Source organism: Somniosus microcephalus, chromosome 9 (assembly GCF_052327205.1).
Source record: "Somniosus microcephalus isolate GS21.2 chromosome 9, FLI_Smic_1.0, whole genome shotgun sequence".
In the NCBI taxonomy this organism is placed as follows: Eukaryota; Metazoa; Chordata; class Chondrichthyes; order Squaliformes; family Somniosidae; genus Somniosus; species Somniosus microcephalus.
The window spans coordinates 108,759,900-108,777,729 of NC_140995.1; the positions used below are offsets into that span (position 1 = coordinate 108,759,900).

Genomic DNA, 17,830 nt, shown 5'->3' on the forward strand with positions numbered 1-17,830 from the left:
TCCCGCCTCCACGCCATTTTAACCTACGTGTGTCTGATGGACCCGAATCAGTCCTGCCTGCAACTGGCGGGATTGGTCTTTAGGGCCCTTAAACAACACTAATTAGCCTTCATAATCCCATTTTAACAGGCCCTTGCCTGTTTAATCCTTTTCCCACGTAAAACACGCCTGGTGGGGATCACGCCTGTGAAACCTGGCGTGAACACTCTTGGCTTGTTGACTATCAGCATTAAAGAGGATATTTGATCAGTCATCATTTGCAGGTGGCAGGACTTTGTTGTCTCAGGTCTGGGGCAACTTTTACCAGGCCTAGCCACACCTGTGGAAGGTTGTAGCCTCACACACTTCTCCAGTGTGACCTCCTGCGAGACCCCTCTCGCCACCCTCACTCAGCGCTTCCTCAACTGAGGCATCTACCAGAAGCATGGGAGGCCTTTTTTTCCTTCCCTTGTTGGCATTAGAGGACCTCCAGCACCAGGCGCGGCAGCAGCAGAACCAGGCACAACAGCAGCAGCAGCAGGAGCGACAGGCTGCTGCTCACCCACCTGAGGCAGCACAGACCAGAAGGGGCCAGCGCATGGAAGCCCGTCGGCGCAGGAGATACCCCCCAAACGGGGTCTACAGACACAGGGTCAGCTACCTCAACATGACTGAGCAGCAGTGCCAAAGGCGGCTCTGACTTTCGCGACAGGTGGTGACTGACATCTGCGCAATGATACAGCAAGACCTGCAGCCCAGCGGACCAGGTGGACACTCCTTACCAGTGGCCATCAAAGTCACCACCGCACTCAACTTTTTTGCCTCCGGCTCATTCCAGGGATCAGCAGCAGACATCATCGGCATCTCCCAGTCGGCCGCACACACTTTCATCACGCAGCTAACCAATGCCCTCTTTGCCCTCGCGCACAATCACATCCATTTCACCAGGGATCGCGCAAATGTGACGGCGCGAGCGGCTGGATTAGCTCATCTGGCAGACTTTCCAAGGGTGCAGGGCGTCATTGACTGCACACATGTGGCCCTTAGGGCACCCCATCGCAATCCAGGTATTTTTGTCAACCGCAAGAGCTCCCTTAACGTTCAGCTGGTGTGTGACCACAAGAAGGAGATTTTGCATGTTTGTGCCAAGTACCCTGGCAGTTGCCATGACTCCTTCATACTGCGCCAGTCTAGTGTGCCTCCGCTATTCAGTCCGCCGGACCAACTTCACGGATGGCTACTTGGAGACAAGGGCTATCCCCTGAGGACTTGGCTAATGATGCCGTTGAGGAGGCCAGCCAACAAAGCTGAGGAGCGCTACAACTCCAGCCACATTTCCACCAGATCCATAATCGAGCAAACCATCGGCTTGCTGAAGATGCACTTCAGATGCCTGGATAGATCAGGTGGAGCCCTACAGTACTCAGCAGCCAGGGTCTCCAAAATCGTCGTGGTTTGCTGTGCACTCCACAACATGGCACAGCGTCGTGGCTTGCAGATTCCTGAGGACCAAGTGGCTCCTCTCATACCCTCCTCAGAAGATGATGATGAGGAGGAGGGCGAGAACGAGCATCCTGCAGAGGCCCATCAACCAGCGGCAACCTTACGCGAGAACATTGCTGCCCGGGATGCAAGGAACGCACTCATCCTGGCCAGATTTGCTTAGCCGAGTTAATCAAACTCTTTTGCCTCGCAGCTTCTTACCTGAGCATTGACAATGGCCAAACCCTGCGGATTCCGAGCTATTTGACCAGCATCCTGACAACTGTAAGTAATCCTAAGCCCTCAATGTGAAAGCCCCATTCGCGATTCGCGAAATGACACACGCCCGAACTGCAGCAGTTGCCATCAGAATTTTTGTGAAACACACACAACTGATGGCATTTTTCCAAAATACACAGCATTTCACCCAAGTGACTACCCTTGTGACTATTTGTGCTTTATTTTCCTCTTACGCGTGTTCCTACGTAGTGGTTCCCCTGTGGCTTCAGCAGATGTGGAGACCCCTTGCTCACTTTCCTGCTGCTCTTGTCTCGACACCTTTGGCGGGCATCCTCTGGGGTGGCGAGCCTGTGAGGGCTCGCCTGCAGTCTGCTGCTCCTGCGGCTGTGCAGGAGTTGAGGCGTCTATCTCCGTTGGGTGTGGACTCCGGCGGGGCTCTGACTGAGGGCTCTGCAGTAGCATGGAAGTGTGAGCGCTTGGAGAGGAGCCCCCACTTCCTTGAGGTCTGCCACCAACCTCCCTCTCATGGGTCAGGTCCCCCTCAGTGCCTGCAAGTGGCTTGAGAGCAGCTTGCTGCACATCATGGGGGGGCCATGGGGAAAGGTATCTGCAATGGCAGTCCTACTCAGAAGGACTTCCATGAAGGCCTGGTTTCTCTGTTCAATAGATGCCAATCTCTCCTCAAGAGATGTCATTCTATTCTGAACACTCACCATGTTTTCCATACCCTGGCGACTAACCTCCATGGCCGTAGCCCTCCTCTCCTCTACCATAGCCATCCTTACCATGGAGGCAGCAATCATTTCCACGTAGGTAGCCATCCTTTCCGTGTTGATGCATTCATGCGCCACTGACTCCACAAAGGCTCTGCTCATGTTCGCTATGGACTCCTCCATTCGCTCCACACTCGCAGCGACCCTGGAGACAAAACCTGCCAGAGACTCCTGCATCTGTGCATGGAGTTCCATCACCTCTGATCTTACGGATGGACCCAGAGGCAGAGGGTCGACATGCAGCTGAGCCGAGCTGGCAGAGTCCTGCGCCCACCGACGAAGACTCTCCACTGTTTTCCCTGTCTCCACAATCTACTGATGCTCACTTGTGAGCTGTGATACACCAGGTGACAACTCTACTCTATGTCCCGAAGGTCCCACCGAGGTGTGAGTGTCTGCGATGGTGCTGGGTGCACTTATTTCTGCTGACGCTGCGCCCTCAGAAGTTGCAGATTCCTCTGAGGAGTCTGGCTGCTCAGGCTCTTCCTCCTGCAGAGTGGGGACGGGGGCTTTCGATGGTCCTGTGGGGGAGTCGAGGAAAAAGTTAGAGATGTGATGCCAAGGTTACATGCACATTGCATTTTGCAGATGATCATAAGTCCATATGATGTAGCTTCAGAATCATTATCAGCGACTCATGCAATGCCAATGAGAGAGATGGAAAACTATTCTGTCACCAGCTTGCGGGGATGCTCCTGTCTGTCCTTCCCCAACTTCCACTTCGCGGTCAGCCCCCACAATCTCCAGGACACCTTCCTCCCAGGGGGTGAGCTGGGCTAATGAGGGCGGCCCTCCTCCTGTACTGGCTCGCTCTCTCCTGTTGTGAGCTCTCTTTTCCTGCAATGAGGGAGACAAGTGGAGGTTGAGTGACAATGAAGGAGTGAGTGCAGAGATTGCACAGCATAGATACTTAGAAGGAGACAAAGGTGGAGTGAGGTTGCAAGACCAAGGGCCCTCCCTGTGTGTAGTCAGTTGTGTTCAAAGCATCAGAGTGGGAGGGAGTATGAGGGCTGCATGGTGGAATAGTTCTGTGAATGTGAGCATAGAGAGAGGGGGAATGGCTAAGGGTGCATGGATGTGAGTGCCTAGTGGGATGTGCAGGAAGACATTGCTAAAGCTGAGTGCTGGTGAGGAAAGGCAATGGGGAACAGATTGAGGGTGATGGAAACTTTATACAGTACTTACTTTTCCAGTGCGAAGAAGGTCATGGAATCTTTTCCTGCACTGCAACCACGTTCTTCGTGTAAGCCCCAAGGAGTTGACTTGACCTGCCACCTCTAGCCACACAGCCTTGGTCTGGCTGGGAGGCCTCTTCCTCCCTGAAGAAGGGAACAGGACCTCCCTGTGGGCCCTAGCACCATCCAGTAATGCCTGTAGTGAAGCCTCATCAAATTTGGGCGCAGATCTGGCCCTCCTGCTGGCCGTTCCTCCTGCAGGCTCCTGTGCCATCTTAATGTTGAATGTTGGAAGCCTGCAGAGGAAGCAAGGCTTGCTGTGGACATTAAAAGCAGCAGCAATGATGACATCATATTCTGCGACTTTCTGACTGGAAATACTCAATTGCCAAGGCTTCCTACACACTGGAAATCAATTGGCTAATTGTGTTAAATTTGCATCAATCTCACAGACCCATTTACAATCGTGTCGGAATCACTAAATTCGGGGAACCCGGAAATTCCCCACACCTGAGTTAAAATCGACCCCAAAGTGTTTAAAATGTCAATCCCGACCCCAACCGGCCCACTTCTGGTTTTAACGGAAATGGGATGGGGGACGGGCAGCCAACCTGCTCCCAGGAGGCAGGTCGCCCATTTATTAAATATTATAATAAGGCTGGTGCGCTTCAGATTTAACCACCATTTTAAATTTAACTCTGGCTGGTCGGGTTTTGCAGGCTTCGTGAAATCCGCTAGCTAATGGAAGGCGAGGATTGCTGGATCTAGGAGCTACAGGAAACTTTGGTTTATCCGGAGGTTAACTGTCCGGAATGCTTGAGCCACCGGCAAAAATCAGGAGCCGTTTCATTAGGTTTTTTTTCTTTTTGTTGCTTTTTTTCCACCAGTCAGGCTCTGCAAGGTCTCGCTGAAGCTGTTGCTAAGCTACAGAGACGCTTGCAAGGTACGGCCGACTGTTTAGAAGCTGTTAAGCAACAGGGTTTGTTGCCAGATACGGAGCTCAAAATCTCCGTATGTTTCAACATTAGCGCTGGTTTGTCCAGCAGGTTTGATGGGACGACAACAGCTCAGTCCCGTCGGTGCCGGATAACACAAAGTTTCCTGTAAATGCCTTTACACTTACATCCTGGATCCAGCGTCACTGTCTAACCCACCCCCTGCGATCGGAGACCCCACACACGAGGCCTCTGATTTCCCTCCCCCTCCTCCCCCCCCCCCCAAAAAGACCTCAGATTGCCATCCCGGCCTCTTTCTCCCCCCCCCCCCCTCCCCCCACCGGCCGATGCTCCTCTGGCCCCCCCGATGTCTGCCTCCCCCTCACCCCATTCTCCCACGTCTCCTGACCACTTCCAAGCCCCTTCCCCCCCCCCCCCCCCCCTCCTCCCCCACCCCTGCTCCCAACCTGCCAAAGGATTAAAATTCAGGCCATAACATTTGATGATGACTTCTTCCGATTTATATTCTACTGTTTTGGCTATATTCTCAATACTGTGGTGACTTTGTTGATTGTATTGTTGGACATGCTGGGTGTCAAATCTACAAAGATTTCTAGAACTCTTTGAACTTCATCCTAAACTATTACAACACCATCCATGGAGGATGAGTGTTGCTTACTTTTCTCTCCTATTTGCACTATTTTAGATTTGTCAGCATTAAGTTTGATTTACCATTGTTCTGCCTACTTGTATTTTTGTCCAAGTTGTTTTGTACTTTCCAAGCTGCCTCCTCGGATTCCACTACCCATCCTGGTTTGGTACCATCTGCAAATTTGACCAATTTGCAATGAGTTTCTGAATCCAAGTCATTGATGCAAATTAGAAATAGTGGTAGTTCCAATACTGAGCCCTGAGGCACCCCACTCATTGTTTCCCCCCCAACCCCAACATAACTCCTTTAATGAGTTCCCATTATGCTTAGGCAACTTTCTTATCCATTCTCAAGATCCTCCTATTTTGCAGTCTAGGACTTCCAATTAATTTATATCCAAGTCACTAACTTTGTCTAGATCATCTCTGCTTGGGGAGGGCATGTTGCTCAAATCTTCCCTTGTGAATACTTGGAGGAAGCAATCATTCAGAATATTATGCTCACTCTCTGTTTCAAGTCTATTTGCATCTTCTATGGTTCTCACCTGTTCCCTGACTGCCATCTTACAGTTCAAGTGAAGGAAGAATTTCTTCATTTGCATTTTGCCTCTAGCTATGCCTTTCTGGTCATCCTTTTACAGGAAACTTTGTGCTATCTGGCACCGACGGGACCGAGCTGTTGCCGTCCCATCAAAACTATCGGGCAAACCAGCGCTAATGTTGAAACATACGGAGATTTTGAGCTCCGTATCTGGCAACAAACCCTGTTGCTTAGCAACAGCTTCTAAACAGTCGGCCGTACCTTGCAAGCGTCTCTGTAGCTTAGCAACAGCTTCAGCGAGACCTTGCAGAGCCTGACTGGTGGAAAAAAAAGCAACGAAAAGAAAAAAAACCTAATGAAACCGCTCCTGATTTTTGCCGGTGGCTCGAGCATTCCGGACAATTAACCTCCGGATAAACCAAAGTTTCCTGTAACTTGTTTCTGCATGTTCCTAGATTCATCTCAGTGAGCACTTTCTCCTTGGAATTTGTAGCAGTCAGTTTCCTCTTTATTTCATTTTAGATTCATTTGCTAATCCATTTAGACGTGCCCATTTAGCCTGAGCTTGTTGATGATAGGTATGTATTTATTCTGCATGCTTAACATTTTATACCTTAATGGCGTTCCATTTGTCTCCTACTGAAGTGTTATGGAACAGCCACCTACAATCAATTTGCTTAAGTTGTTCCTTCATTTCTTTGAATTTAGCCCTTTCCTGGTCTTTGGTATTTCTGAAATCCAGATCATATTGAACTTGGTCATTCTGTGGTTGCGGTCCTCTGTAGGTTGTCTGGATCTCTTATAAATACCAGGACAAGATGAGCACTGCCTCTTATGATCTCTGTGATGCACTGAATCATGAAGCAATCATGCATTATATTTACCAACTCTGCCTGTAAACCACTTGGGTTTCCCAGTCTATATTTGTTTTATTGAAGTCACCTATTAAAAATAACTTTCCTGTTCTCACATACCTTTCCTATCTTTTAATAGAGCAAACTTTCCTCCTTCTTAAACTGACTTGGTGGTCTTTGTTACCCTGGATTTTTCGCATTAGAGATGTATAACCAGATTAGCTCATTATGTAGCTTCCTACCTCCCACAGGATCAACGCCATTTATCTCCTAGGTGTCCTTGCCATATAGGACTACATCATCTTCTTTTCTGTCCAATCTATCTTTTCTCAATACTTGATACCCCTGAATGTTATATTCATTACCAACCTCTGGATTTAACCATGTTTCTGATATTCTTACACTACATCGTAGTTCCCTGCTTTGACAACAATTTTCAGTTCTGTCATCTTGTTTCCAATACTTCTAGTAATCATGTATATACATGTCTCCTTTCATAACCCAGCGTCTGCTTTTTCCTGATCATGTATGTTTGAGTTTCTGTGTTGTACCCTCCTGTTGACTACCTTCTACCCTGCAATTAGTGTCATCTAAGATCAGATTTCCTCCCTGCTCTCCCCAACCTATCTAATTTTAAATGTTCTGCTATTGTTCGTAAACTATCCAAACTTTGCTCTAACAATTTGTGACATCTGAACTGCTTGCTTGAATCTGTGTGGTAACACTGCAAGCCAATTGTCTCCCCATGTGTCGTCTTATGGGAAAAGAATTTTATCCTATGAATTATGTGATGCCATAATCTTACACATTTGACATTGTAAAAGGTTGGAAGACCAATCTGAGACATGTGATCCCACTAATGACTGCTTTTAGCAGAACAGTTTACTTAATTTTTCATGAAAGCAGTGCCCCTTAAAACTATCAGTTAACCTTTTGCTGTTTCATTGTGAAGGTGTGACATGGTAACATAAATCATGTCAAAGCAGAAAAAAAGTTTATATTTTTCATGAAAAAGCATGAGCAACTGCCCCTCCCCAGAGTATGTTGGAGGAAACCAAAGAATTTTGTGAATCTGAAAATAATCCCCAAGTTCACAAGATACATAGAGGATCCTTGATGGGAGCTGTGTGGTCACACGTTTATCACACAAGTGAGGCTTATCTCCTAACTTGCATGCAATAAAATTACATTACATAGTTATTCCTTAAGAGCATAAAAAACATAGTGTTATGTCATTTGCCATCAAGTACTTCTAGATAAGTACCTTTGTGAATTTTAGTTTTTGGGGTTATGCTTTTTTGTGGATTTTTCTTTTTAATTTTACAATTACAAAAAAATTGTGATGTGCATTTTATTTGCTTGATTAACTTTTTTTGTGAGAGAATTTGGGTTGCAGTTCTTTCCTGGCTTCAGATAGGTTGCTGCTGTTGACTTGGTTCCTCCTCCCAAAAGATGATTTGGGTCTTTAAAGTGAGAAGAAATGTAGGCTTTAGGCCTCTAGAAAGAAGCGTCAGTCTGTCTGTCACTTAATCCGTTCCAGGTGGAGGTCCAGCATCACCCGTTCTGATTTGCATGTGTCCCACAATGATTGGTTTTGTCCATATATTTGTTGTGCCAGCACAACAGGGAGAGCCATTTTATTGCAGCTAGTAGTGCTTAGTTCTAGTGATACAGCCAGCAGACGTGGATCTGGATCTGGAGGCTATTGTGTGGTATTGCAATTTTGTTTTTTTGAAGAATATTATTAGCTATAGTAAGCTTGCAGGATGGAAATGTTGTGGTTGTATTTGACAATGGGGAAGTTTTGTGGCCTTGTTTCATGAATTGAACAGAAAAAGTAATTGAGCATTTAGCTGATTTTTAAAATTGTGTATACTATATATCTACCGATAAATATTTTAAGCAACGACACACAGTGTAATCTTACAATTTGGAAGGGCGCCTTCTTGATGACTAATGCAGACTCGTATAAACTTTTTTTTATAACAGTGAAAGCAAGTTAAAATCAAGTGTAAACATATCTCACTAATGTATTTAAGTTTTACGTGAATACACTGAATTATTGAAGAGGTTTATGTCATTTATGGTTGAGTAACTTGAATCAACCTATTTTTCTTTTTATCTTTAGACTGCAGAACGGATGTATATTAAAGCTGACCAAATCAAGGATGCCATTGACATGTACAAACAAGTGGGATGCTGGGAGCAGGCCCACAAGGTTCAGTGTTGAATTGTGATTAAGAATGGAAATCTTAAGTATTTTTCCACAGTTAGTACACACTGCACAATTCACCCCGGGACGTAGGTTGAAGAACAACCTAATCTGGTAGGATAGGGGGTTATTAACATTTCTTTCCCAGGGGTGGGGGGGGAGAAACCCAGCATCCCCTGGACTCAGCAACTTGCGCTGTAGTATATGTAGTATATGGGTCAAGATTGACATCCTAGATGTACCTCATGTGACACAGGTACCTGTCATTGGCATGCTAATTAATGGACCTATTCCTGACCCTACAAAATTTGGTGGGCTCGGCGATGGACGTCTCAGGGGGCACATCCAGCACTTGTGCTGGGATGTGTTACGTCCCTCCCTCATAGATTTTTGACCCCAAGATATTGTTTTTAAATATTTTAACATCTGTCCTACTTTTCACATTTATGTATAATGCTGAGTTCTGCACTCCCAACTTCCACACTCCCTGACTTCAGTGTTGAGATGACGGCATTGAGTGACATTAAAATTTTATGAAAAATTAAATTTGAAAATTCCTGGCAGGTAGTACTGTTAGACTTTTCATCTCACAATTGATCAACACAGCAAATTTTCAGTGGTTAGATTCACCATTAGATTGTCTGTTCCACCACCAGTTATAAACATGTGTGCATGTAAATATTGAGCTATATGGGTTTAGACATCCAAATTCTATCATTATTAAAATGTGCTATTTTAGTACTTTTTACTGTTGAACTGTTTTTGTCCGATTTAGCTCACTTCTATACATTTGATTTATGCTTACAAAAGCTTATTACACAGGATAAATACATAAAAATTCTAGAAAATCCATTATATACAACAGCAGTGCACTGTGTACTAGCTTTGGAGTAGAACTGTGTTCAATGCCAAGCTAATTTTGTAACTCACAAAGATACAGTTATAATTCTAATGCAAAACTTCTCTTGTGGAAATATTGTAGTTGGCTATGAAGTGCATGAAGCATGAAGATGTGGCTGTTCTGTATATTAATCAAGCGCAAGAACTGGAAAAGAAAGGAAAATACAAAGAAGCTGAAAGGTGACACATTGAACATTATGCTGTTGGCTTTGTAAAATTACATAGAAATTACAACATGCAAACAAGCTATTTGGCCCAAGCAATCCATGTTGGTGTTTATCCTCCACACAAACAGTAATCCTAATTCCATGTAACTGCCCTGTTTTCATATCCATTTATCTCCCTTTCCTTCAACCACCTATTCTTAAAACTCCACGGCCTAGAAATTCGGTGGGCTGCGCCACCAATTAGCACCCAAAGAGGGCACTTAGTGGGTTTAGCGCCATTGGCCACGCCTCCCACTAAATTTAGCGGGGCGCTAATGGCGGCGTTAGCCTGTAGCGCTGCGCCGCCACCGATAACGTCATCGGTGTGCGCAGTGCCCCGCTACTGCCCCGATCGCAATATTTGGTAGCGCCCCCCGCTGTAATGCCGGTCGCAATCTGCGACCGGTTCAGGGGGGCCTACCTGCGGCGGTAGAGGCCATTTTTTTGTTGGCCGCCTGCCAGCACCTTTCCGCGCTGCCGTCCCCGGCCTCCTGAGCCCCCCCCACCCCGGGTAGTGCCGGCTGTGTCCCAAGAGCCCGGCACTTCTCCTCGGTGCCGGGCTCTTTTGCCGGCACTCACGATCTCTGATCGCGCTGCAGCAGGCCCCTCCCCTTTAAGAAGGGGAGGAAGGCCTGCAGTACCGCAGTGCGCCTGCGCTGCGAACTTCAGTTGCAGCGCCCCACGATGGATGCGGGGCGCCTCGAGCAGCGCCGCGCTTCCGTTTGGGGCGCTCAAACTGAATATCCGGCTGGCGCTCGCGGCTCCTTCCGGGGTGGTACTTCCGGCGCCCAGGCGAGTTTGGGGCGCCACCGAATTTCTAGGCCCACGTGCATTCCACAGCCTCTCGACCTTCAGTGTTAATACATTTCTCTCAATCTCTTACATTTAATTTTAATATTCTATGTCCACTTGTTGTAGACCCCTCCAACCACTGGAAATGGTATGTTACTGTCTACACTGTCTCATCCTTTCATAATTTTAAGCACCTCTATCAAATCACCTGTATTCTCCTCTGTTATAACGAAAACATGCCCAATTTTTCAAGACTGTCTTAATATTTGTATTTCTTTATACCAAGTAACATCCCAGTGAATCTGTGTTGTACCCTCTCTATTCCCTCAACATCCTTCCTATAATGTGGAGTCCAAATCTGCACACAGTACGCCAACTGTGGTCTTGCTAAAGTTTTATATATTCACCATTACTCTTGACTTTTATATTCTATGGCCTAGAAATTGGGTTGAGGCGCCAAGTTCGCCTGGGCGCTGATTTTTGCGCTGCGTTGGGAGTAATACCGATCGCCAGAAATTCCGTTTCAGAAACCCTCGAGGGACACGGCTCGAGGCGCTCCGTGTCCCTCTTAGGGCGCTGAAACTGAATATCGCAGCGCAACGTGCCGCAGTGCCACACGCTGCGGCACGGCACGCTGCGGTACTGCAGGCCTTCCTCCCATTGTTAAGGGGGTGGGGCCTGCAACAGCGCGATCCCCGATCGCGAGTGCCGGCAAAAGAGCCTGGCACTGAGGAGAAGTGCCGGGCTCTCGGGAAACAGCCGGCAATGCCGCGGGGGGGGGGTGGTGGTGCAGGAGGCCGGGGACGGAGGTGCTGGCAGGCGGCCGCCGAAAAAGGCCGCTGCCAGCACAGCAAGGCCCCGTGAACCGGGCGCGGGTAGCGAACGGCGCCACAGCGGCGTTCGCTACCAAATATCGCGAACGGGGCGCTAATGGGGCGCTGCGCACACCGATGACATCATCGGTGGCGGCGCAGCGCAACAGGCTAACGCCACCATTAGCGCCCCTGCTGAATATGCGGGAGGCGCAGCCAGTGGCGCTACAGCCAATGACTGCCTCTTTAGGCGCTAACAGGTGGCGCTACTCACCCAATTTCTCCCCCTATAACTCTTGCCATAAAACTCAGAATTTCATTTATTTATGCTCTTATCTGCTGACTTAATGTCTTGTGAACCTGAACCCACAAATATCTCTGCTTTAGCACATCACCCAACCTTCCTTCCATTCAAAGTATAATTATTACCTCCCATTTTACTATCATCTGCAAGTATGGACACCACTCCCTATAGCCCTATATACAGTTCATTGATGTACACAGTAAACAGAATCAGGCCCAGAACAGAACCTTGTAGAATACCACTACCCACTTCCAACCACTGAGAAACTGCCCTACACTTCTACTCTCTGTTGCCTCCCTTCTAAACCAATTTGCTACACTCCACCTAATCCACACCTCCAATAGTTTCCTGTGAAGTACCTTGTCAAAGGCTTTCTGAAAGTCCATGTACACTACATCTACTACATTTCCTCCATCCACCATATCTGTCACTTCCTCAAAGCATCCTTTTCTAAGTGCCATTTTTCAAATGTGGTTTAAGAATACTCAACTACCATTGATGTGTACGATTAATCTTTAACAGGTCTTGTGATTTTCATTTAAGAAAATAATGTACAGAAGATCCACATTAAGGACAGGTGGTTTGAATAAAATAAATCACTCAAACTGAACATAGAGGGCTTGATTTTAACAGCCCTGAGGAGGTGGGTTTGGAGGCGTGTCAGCTGCTAAAATCAGAAAAAAATGACTTCAGACACCCAACCCGCCTCCATCCCGCCCCCACGCGATTTTCGTGAGTGTCTGTTCAGCTGCTCCCAAACTGACCCGACTCCACCCGGTGGGACAGGTAGTTAAGAGCCTGTTAAAGGCCTTGATAATCCTATTTTGATAGAGGTTTCCCATTTTCGTGCCTCTGGCTCCTGTTTCCCGTCTTGTCAGAAACAGTCCTGCTGCAAGGAGTCGAGTTGGTGGAGGACATGATCTGTAGTCATTATTGGTGCAGAACTTTAAAAGCGCTCCTGTAACATGGCTGGCATTCAAATGCAACAACTTTGTTGTTGGAGGTTTGGGATAAGATTTTGCAAATCTACAGGCCTTGTGACTGGTCAAGTTAACACACATCTGCTGTTTGAACCGATTGGAATCATTTCAGGCCACTCTGAGTGTGTGCTTGCAAGCTTCTTGCCTCAACTGAAATCTATAACAACGGGATGGGAACCATTTACATCCTCTCATCAGATTCTGAGGAAGAGCAGCGCGGCTTAGTGCTGCCGGATGAAGAAGTGGCTCAGCACACAGCCTCCTTGGAGGAAGATGAAGAGGATGAGGGCGAGGAAAAGGAAGAGAACGGGAAGTGACGCCTTGCGGGGCCGGATGTGGCCAATCCAGCAACAGGCGATCACATTGCTGCCCGTCAGGCAAGGGATGCACTCATCCATGCCAGATTCGCATAAGCTTACGCTTCAAACACAGGTGGCTGGCACATGGAGATGAATATAAGTCCGACATTCTCAAAACCCCAGGCATCATCTGTCCAATAAACGGTGGTTTGCGCTCAGTGTCACCACCAACACTCTAGATGGAAATCACCCTGAGCCCTCACTCTTGAACTTCCATTTCCCAGAACACAGAGGCCACACTTTCGGTGATCTCAGCAGATCATTAAACCTTTTTCCACACTGAACCCATGTGCATCTGCACATAGACGTTAAGCTCACCTCCTCAGCAATTTGCAGCCAAGCTGCCTTGGTTTGCTGAGGAGTCCTCTGCTTTCCGTTTCCAGGGAAGAGGACCTCCTGACGTCCTCTAACTCCATCAACAAGAGCATGGAGGGAGCCCTCATTGAACCTGGGTGCAGCCTTAGTTATTGGGGCTGTCGTTCCTGCAGCAGCCAGCACCTTTAAGAGAAAAAGCATTAATATTACTAGACCAATGATTGGAATAAATCTGGCATCTTTTTCATTTCATAGTCAGATAATAAATTGATATATTAAAAAAATCATAAATATCTTTCTGGAATAATATGATCAGCAATTTCATTCATTAAATTTTGTTCAGGACAGACGCCGTCAACTCCCCATTCTATATAATACAGCACCAATCCATCCCATTGACATTTTTTCCAAAGGGGACATGGCCCCTTTAAATTTTCATTCAAACAACGCGTCATCAGACACGGGAAACTGACAGCCGCCAAGCAATTGCCTGGAGGGACCCGCACGTCGGCCGTAACGAGGCCAATCAAGGCAAAATAGTAACTGATGGGAGGCCTGGAGCAGGTCGGAAAGCCACCGAGCAGCGGACCTGACCCCTCAACCCGCCTCCTCCATTAAAATCGAGGCCAGAGCTACTGTCTGAGTGAACTATGAGTATAACACAAGTTTCTTTCTTGCAAAAACCATGGTCCCTAGTATGTTGTGTACATTATCTTTGATTTGCTAAATCTCTTCTTTTGCTTTCTAAACCTGTTTCAAGTCCAGTTTATTATCTGTTGCACTCACAGGGAAATCCTATTAACTGAGGGTGGGTAGTTGGGCTGCAGAATGATATGTAGTATATGTACTTGGATAGTGCATTGTTTTTTCCTCCACCAGATGTGGAATGTATGTCTTTGAGGTGTACCACTGAATGTACTGGCTAAGAATCGAAAAGAAATCCTTTTTTCTAAACCTAGACTAGAAGGTTTCTTCTGTACTATGTATAGTTAAATTGAAAATGCCTTCTTTACAGAGGTACTTAAAATGTTGCTGCTACATAGTGCACGGAGGAAAGCTTCCCCATCTCTTTTCCAGGTGTATATATACACTGTTGGATACCTGCAACCACAGGTGTATGTAAAAACCATTGTAACCACTGTACTGTAATGTAGTTCAAGATTATTGTATTTACATCTGATGTTCTGTGCTAATAAGAGCAGATTGATCAATTTATTTGTAAGCTGCTGCTGTAATGATGGTTTGATTTTGCTGCAGGTTGTACACTACAGTGGATGAACCTGATTTAGCAATCACAATGTATAAGAAGCTTAAAATGTACGATGACATGATTCGACTTGTGGCAAAATATCATAAGGACCTACTCACAGACACCCACCTTCATCTTGCAAAGGTAGGGGATAGTGAATGAATGCAGGTTTACTAGGTTCTGGATTTATCTTTCAACAATATGGTAGTGCTAGCTCACTGCAAAGGTACAATACAAAGGGTATTAAAGTATATATTGTATAAGGCTGTGAAAACTGTAATGTAAAAAATGCAGTATGAGGATGAGTTTTAAAATATTTTATCTCTTATTTTTAAAAGAAAGGAATTCACATTTTCAGTGATTTTGAAACAACATTCATGAATACAATTTTGTGTATTTAATCTAAGTCTTGATGCTACATGTATTGAAAATTTGGACTTAATATTTTTCTCAACTGAAATTTCATACTCAATTACTCTTTGATTTACTTAGTTGGTTTCAATTAAGTTATAATGTTAATACACTTCTAGCTATCACTTACATTTGGCCTCTTAATGTTGTCATAAATTGTCACCAATGTTTTAGCCCAAAAATGTATTTATAGTTTTGCTATAGCATCTTTATAAACATTCCAATCTCCTACATCATTTTCAGGTGGTTGACTGTGCGACAAATACGTCAGCTATAAATACTTCAGATACGAAAGATAGCGTTATAAAGATCTACTCCACAGATATACACTTTTAGCAGTAACAGACTCGCACCAAGGCCATTGCAGATGCAAACAGTTAGACAAAAACACGAAATACAGATTCAATTTTAATATTTGTCTGACTCAGGTACACAGCTGTCTGAGTGACAGAGACTGTAGGTCTCGCATTGGACTCCTCAGTCACCTGAGAACTCATTTTTAGTGGAAGCAAGTTATCCTCGGTTCCGAGGGACTGCCCAAGAAGAAGCTGTCTGCTGACTAGCTGTTCTGATACAATTGTGTTGCTATAGGAACTGGAAAGTGAAGGTCGTTTTCGAGAAGCTGAGTACCATTACTTGGAAGCGAAAGAATGGAAGGCGATAGTGAACATGTACCGTGTCAATGACATGTGGGATGAAGCGTATAGGGTAAGGAGATCTACTCACTCTATACCATGCACACATAGATTCACTTTGTAATAGATAGGTAGTCCTTTGTTTACAAAGACCATTCAAGATATGCCAAAACTCAAAACATCAACCAAATGATGTCTCTATGAAACTAAACAATCTTTATCTATATATATAAACGGATCGATCTGTCTCTGTCTGTCTATCTGTCTGTCTGTCCTTCGGTGTGTGTCTGTCCGGCTATGCACTCGAAAGTTATAGAGCGTACCTACACGTGCGTTGCATCAAAAGAAAGCTTACCATTCCAAAACGGTCGTAAGCGTATTTATGTTTCGGCCGGACAAAAATTGTGCCCGCGGTATCCAAAAAACTTTCAAAATTCTGCTCATTAGCATCTCATTATCCGCTCATTAGCGATAGAGTGACGTCGAGGTCGACCAATCATACGCCGGGTTCCTGGCGCGTGCGCGCAGGCCCTCCTACAGTTGAGTGATGGGACGATTGACCAATCCTACGCTTCGGTGACCTGACGTGTGTGAGCGGGCCTTATCGTTCTGAACCGAGGTGAGTCGCCACCATCTTGATTCCAAACTTTTCATTTCTTTTTCCCGCTTTCTGCGTCTTTAAAAAAAAAGTTCCTTTTAAAACAGAAATTCTTTTTAAAAAAAAGTTAATTACTTTCAGAAATTGTTTTAAAAAAAAGTTAATTACTTTCTAAATCTTTTATCTAATCTCATTAATTTTCCTACCTTTCCCCGTTTTTGCAGGAAGGCCTCTAAGCCTGGGCGTCTGTTGCCAGCCATGCTGGACCCCAGGCAATTGTTTTGTGGCAAGCTCCTCCCACCCCTCACCGCCCCCCCTTCGGTCTCCCCCATCACGTGATGGTTGACCAATCCTATGACGTGGGTGGGGCCTGATGCTTAATAAGACAGAATAAATAAAAGTTACTTTAGTCTTCGCGAGCACTGGAGTGACTGCAGCAACTATTGCAACGTAAGTGAAGAGATAGAGAATAAATAATTCAGTTTTTACATCTTCTAACTTTATATCTTCTTTCCTTAAAAAACTTTCGGTTTTCAAAAGGCGAAAGTTTTATTAAGGAACGAAGATATAAAGTTAGAAGATATACAAAAGCCGAAAGTTTTTAAGGAAAGAACATATAAAGTGAGAAGATTTCCGATTTTGTACTTTGCAGCTACTTTTTTTTTAAAAGTAAAGAAATTTTGCAGTTTTTATTAAGAATTTTTTTTTTTCCGTGATTCCAACCGACATGAGAAAATGGCCGCCGGCTTCTTCATGCACCTTCAAGGCTGGCCGCACCCGCCCTGAAGGCTGGCAGACAGCTTTTTTTTCTTTCTGCCCCCGCCCCCTATCCCCTCTCTTCCACCCCCACCCCCCCTCCCCCTCTCAAGGGTTAACCCGGCAACCGGCTCTGGAAATCGGGAGGGGAGGAGGGTTACCCTGGCAACTGGGCCCGGCCATCTTTCATCCTGGCAGCAGTTGAATGCAGCGACAGCACCGCGCCATATTTGATCCTGGCAGCGCGACAATTTCCTTGTGCCGCCATCTTTGATCATGGCAGAACTTCAATGTGGGCCCGAACAGCGCCATCTTTAGTCTGGGCTGCCCGGTTTCTTCCTCCTTCCCTCTCTCCTCCTCCCTCCCTCCCTCTCTCTCCCCTCACTCTCCCTCTCCCCCCTCTCTCCCTGCCCCCCCCTCTTCCCTGCGGGGCTTGCGACATCGGGAGATTGCGGGGCGGGACATCGCGGGGCGGAACATCGGGAGATCGGGGGCGGGATATCGGGAGGCGGGACATCGGGAGATGGGGGGCGGGACATCGGGGGACGGGAGATCGGGGGGCGGGGCTCGGGGACTCCCCCTCCCCTCCCCCCTTCCTCTTCCCCACTCCACCCCTCCACCCCACCGCTCCATTCTCTCCCCCTTCTTCCCCCCTCCCCCCATTCCCCTCC

The 17,830-nt window shown here is 46.4% G+C and overlaps 1 protein-coding gene across 2 annotated transcripts in view; it reads left to right on the top strand.

The window, feature by feature from the left end:
• The window catches only part of ift172 (intraflagellar transport 172), a 179,456-nt gene that overhangs the window by 101,072 nt on the left and 60,554 nt on the right, over positions 1-17,830 (top strand). For both annotated transcript variants that reach the window (XM_085996985.1, XM_085996986.1), the window contains 4 exons: positions 8,759-8,848; positions 9,825-9,922; positions 14,768-14,903; positions 15,762-15,878. In XM_085996985.1, the coding sequence (XP_085853111.1) occupies positions 8,759-8,848; positions 9,825-9,922; positions 14,768-14,903; positions 15,762-15,878 (441 nt within the window). The remainder of the gene's footprint in view (positions 1-8,758; positions 8,849-9,824; positions 9,923-14,767; positions 14,904-15,761; positions 15,879-17,830) is intronic.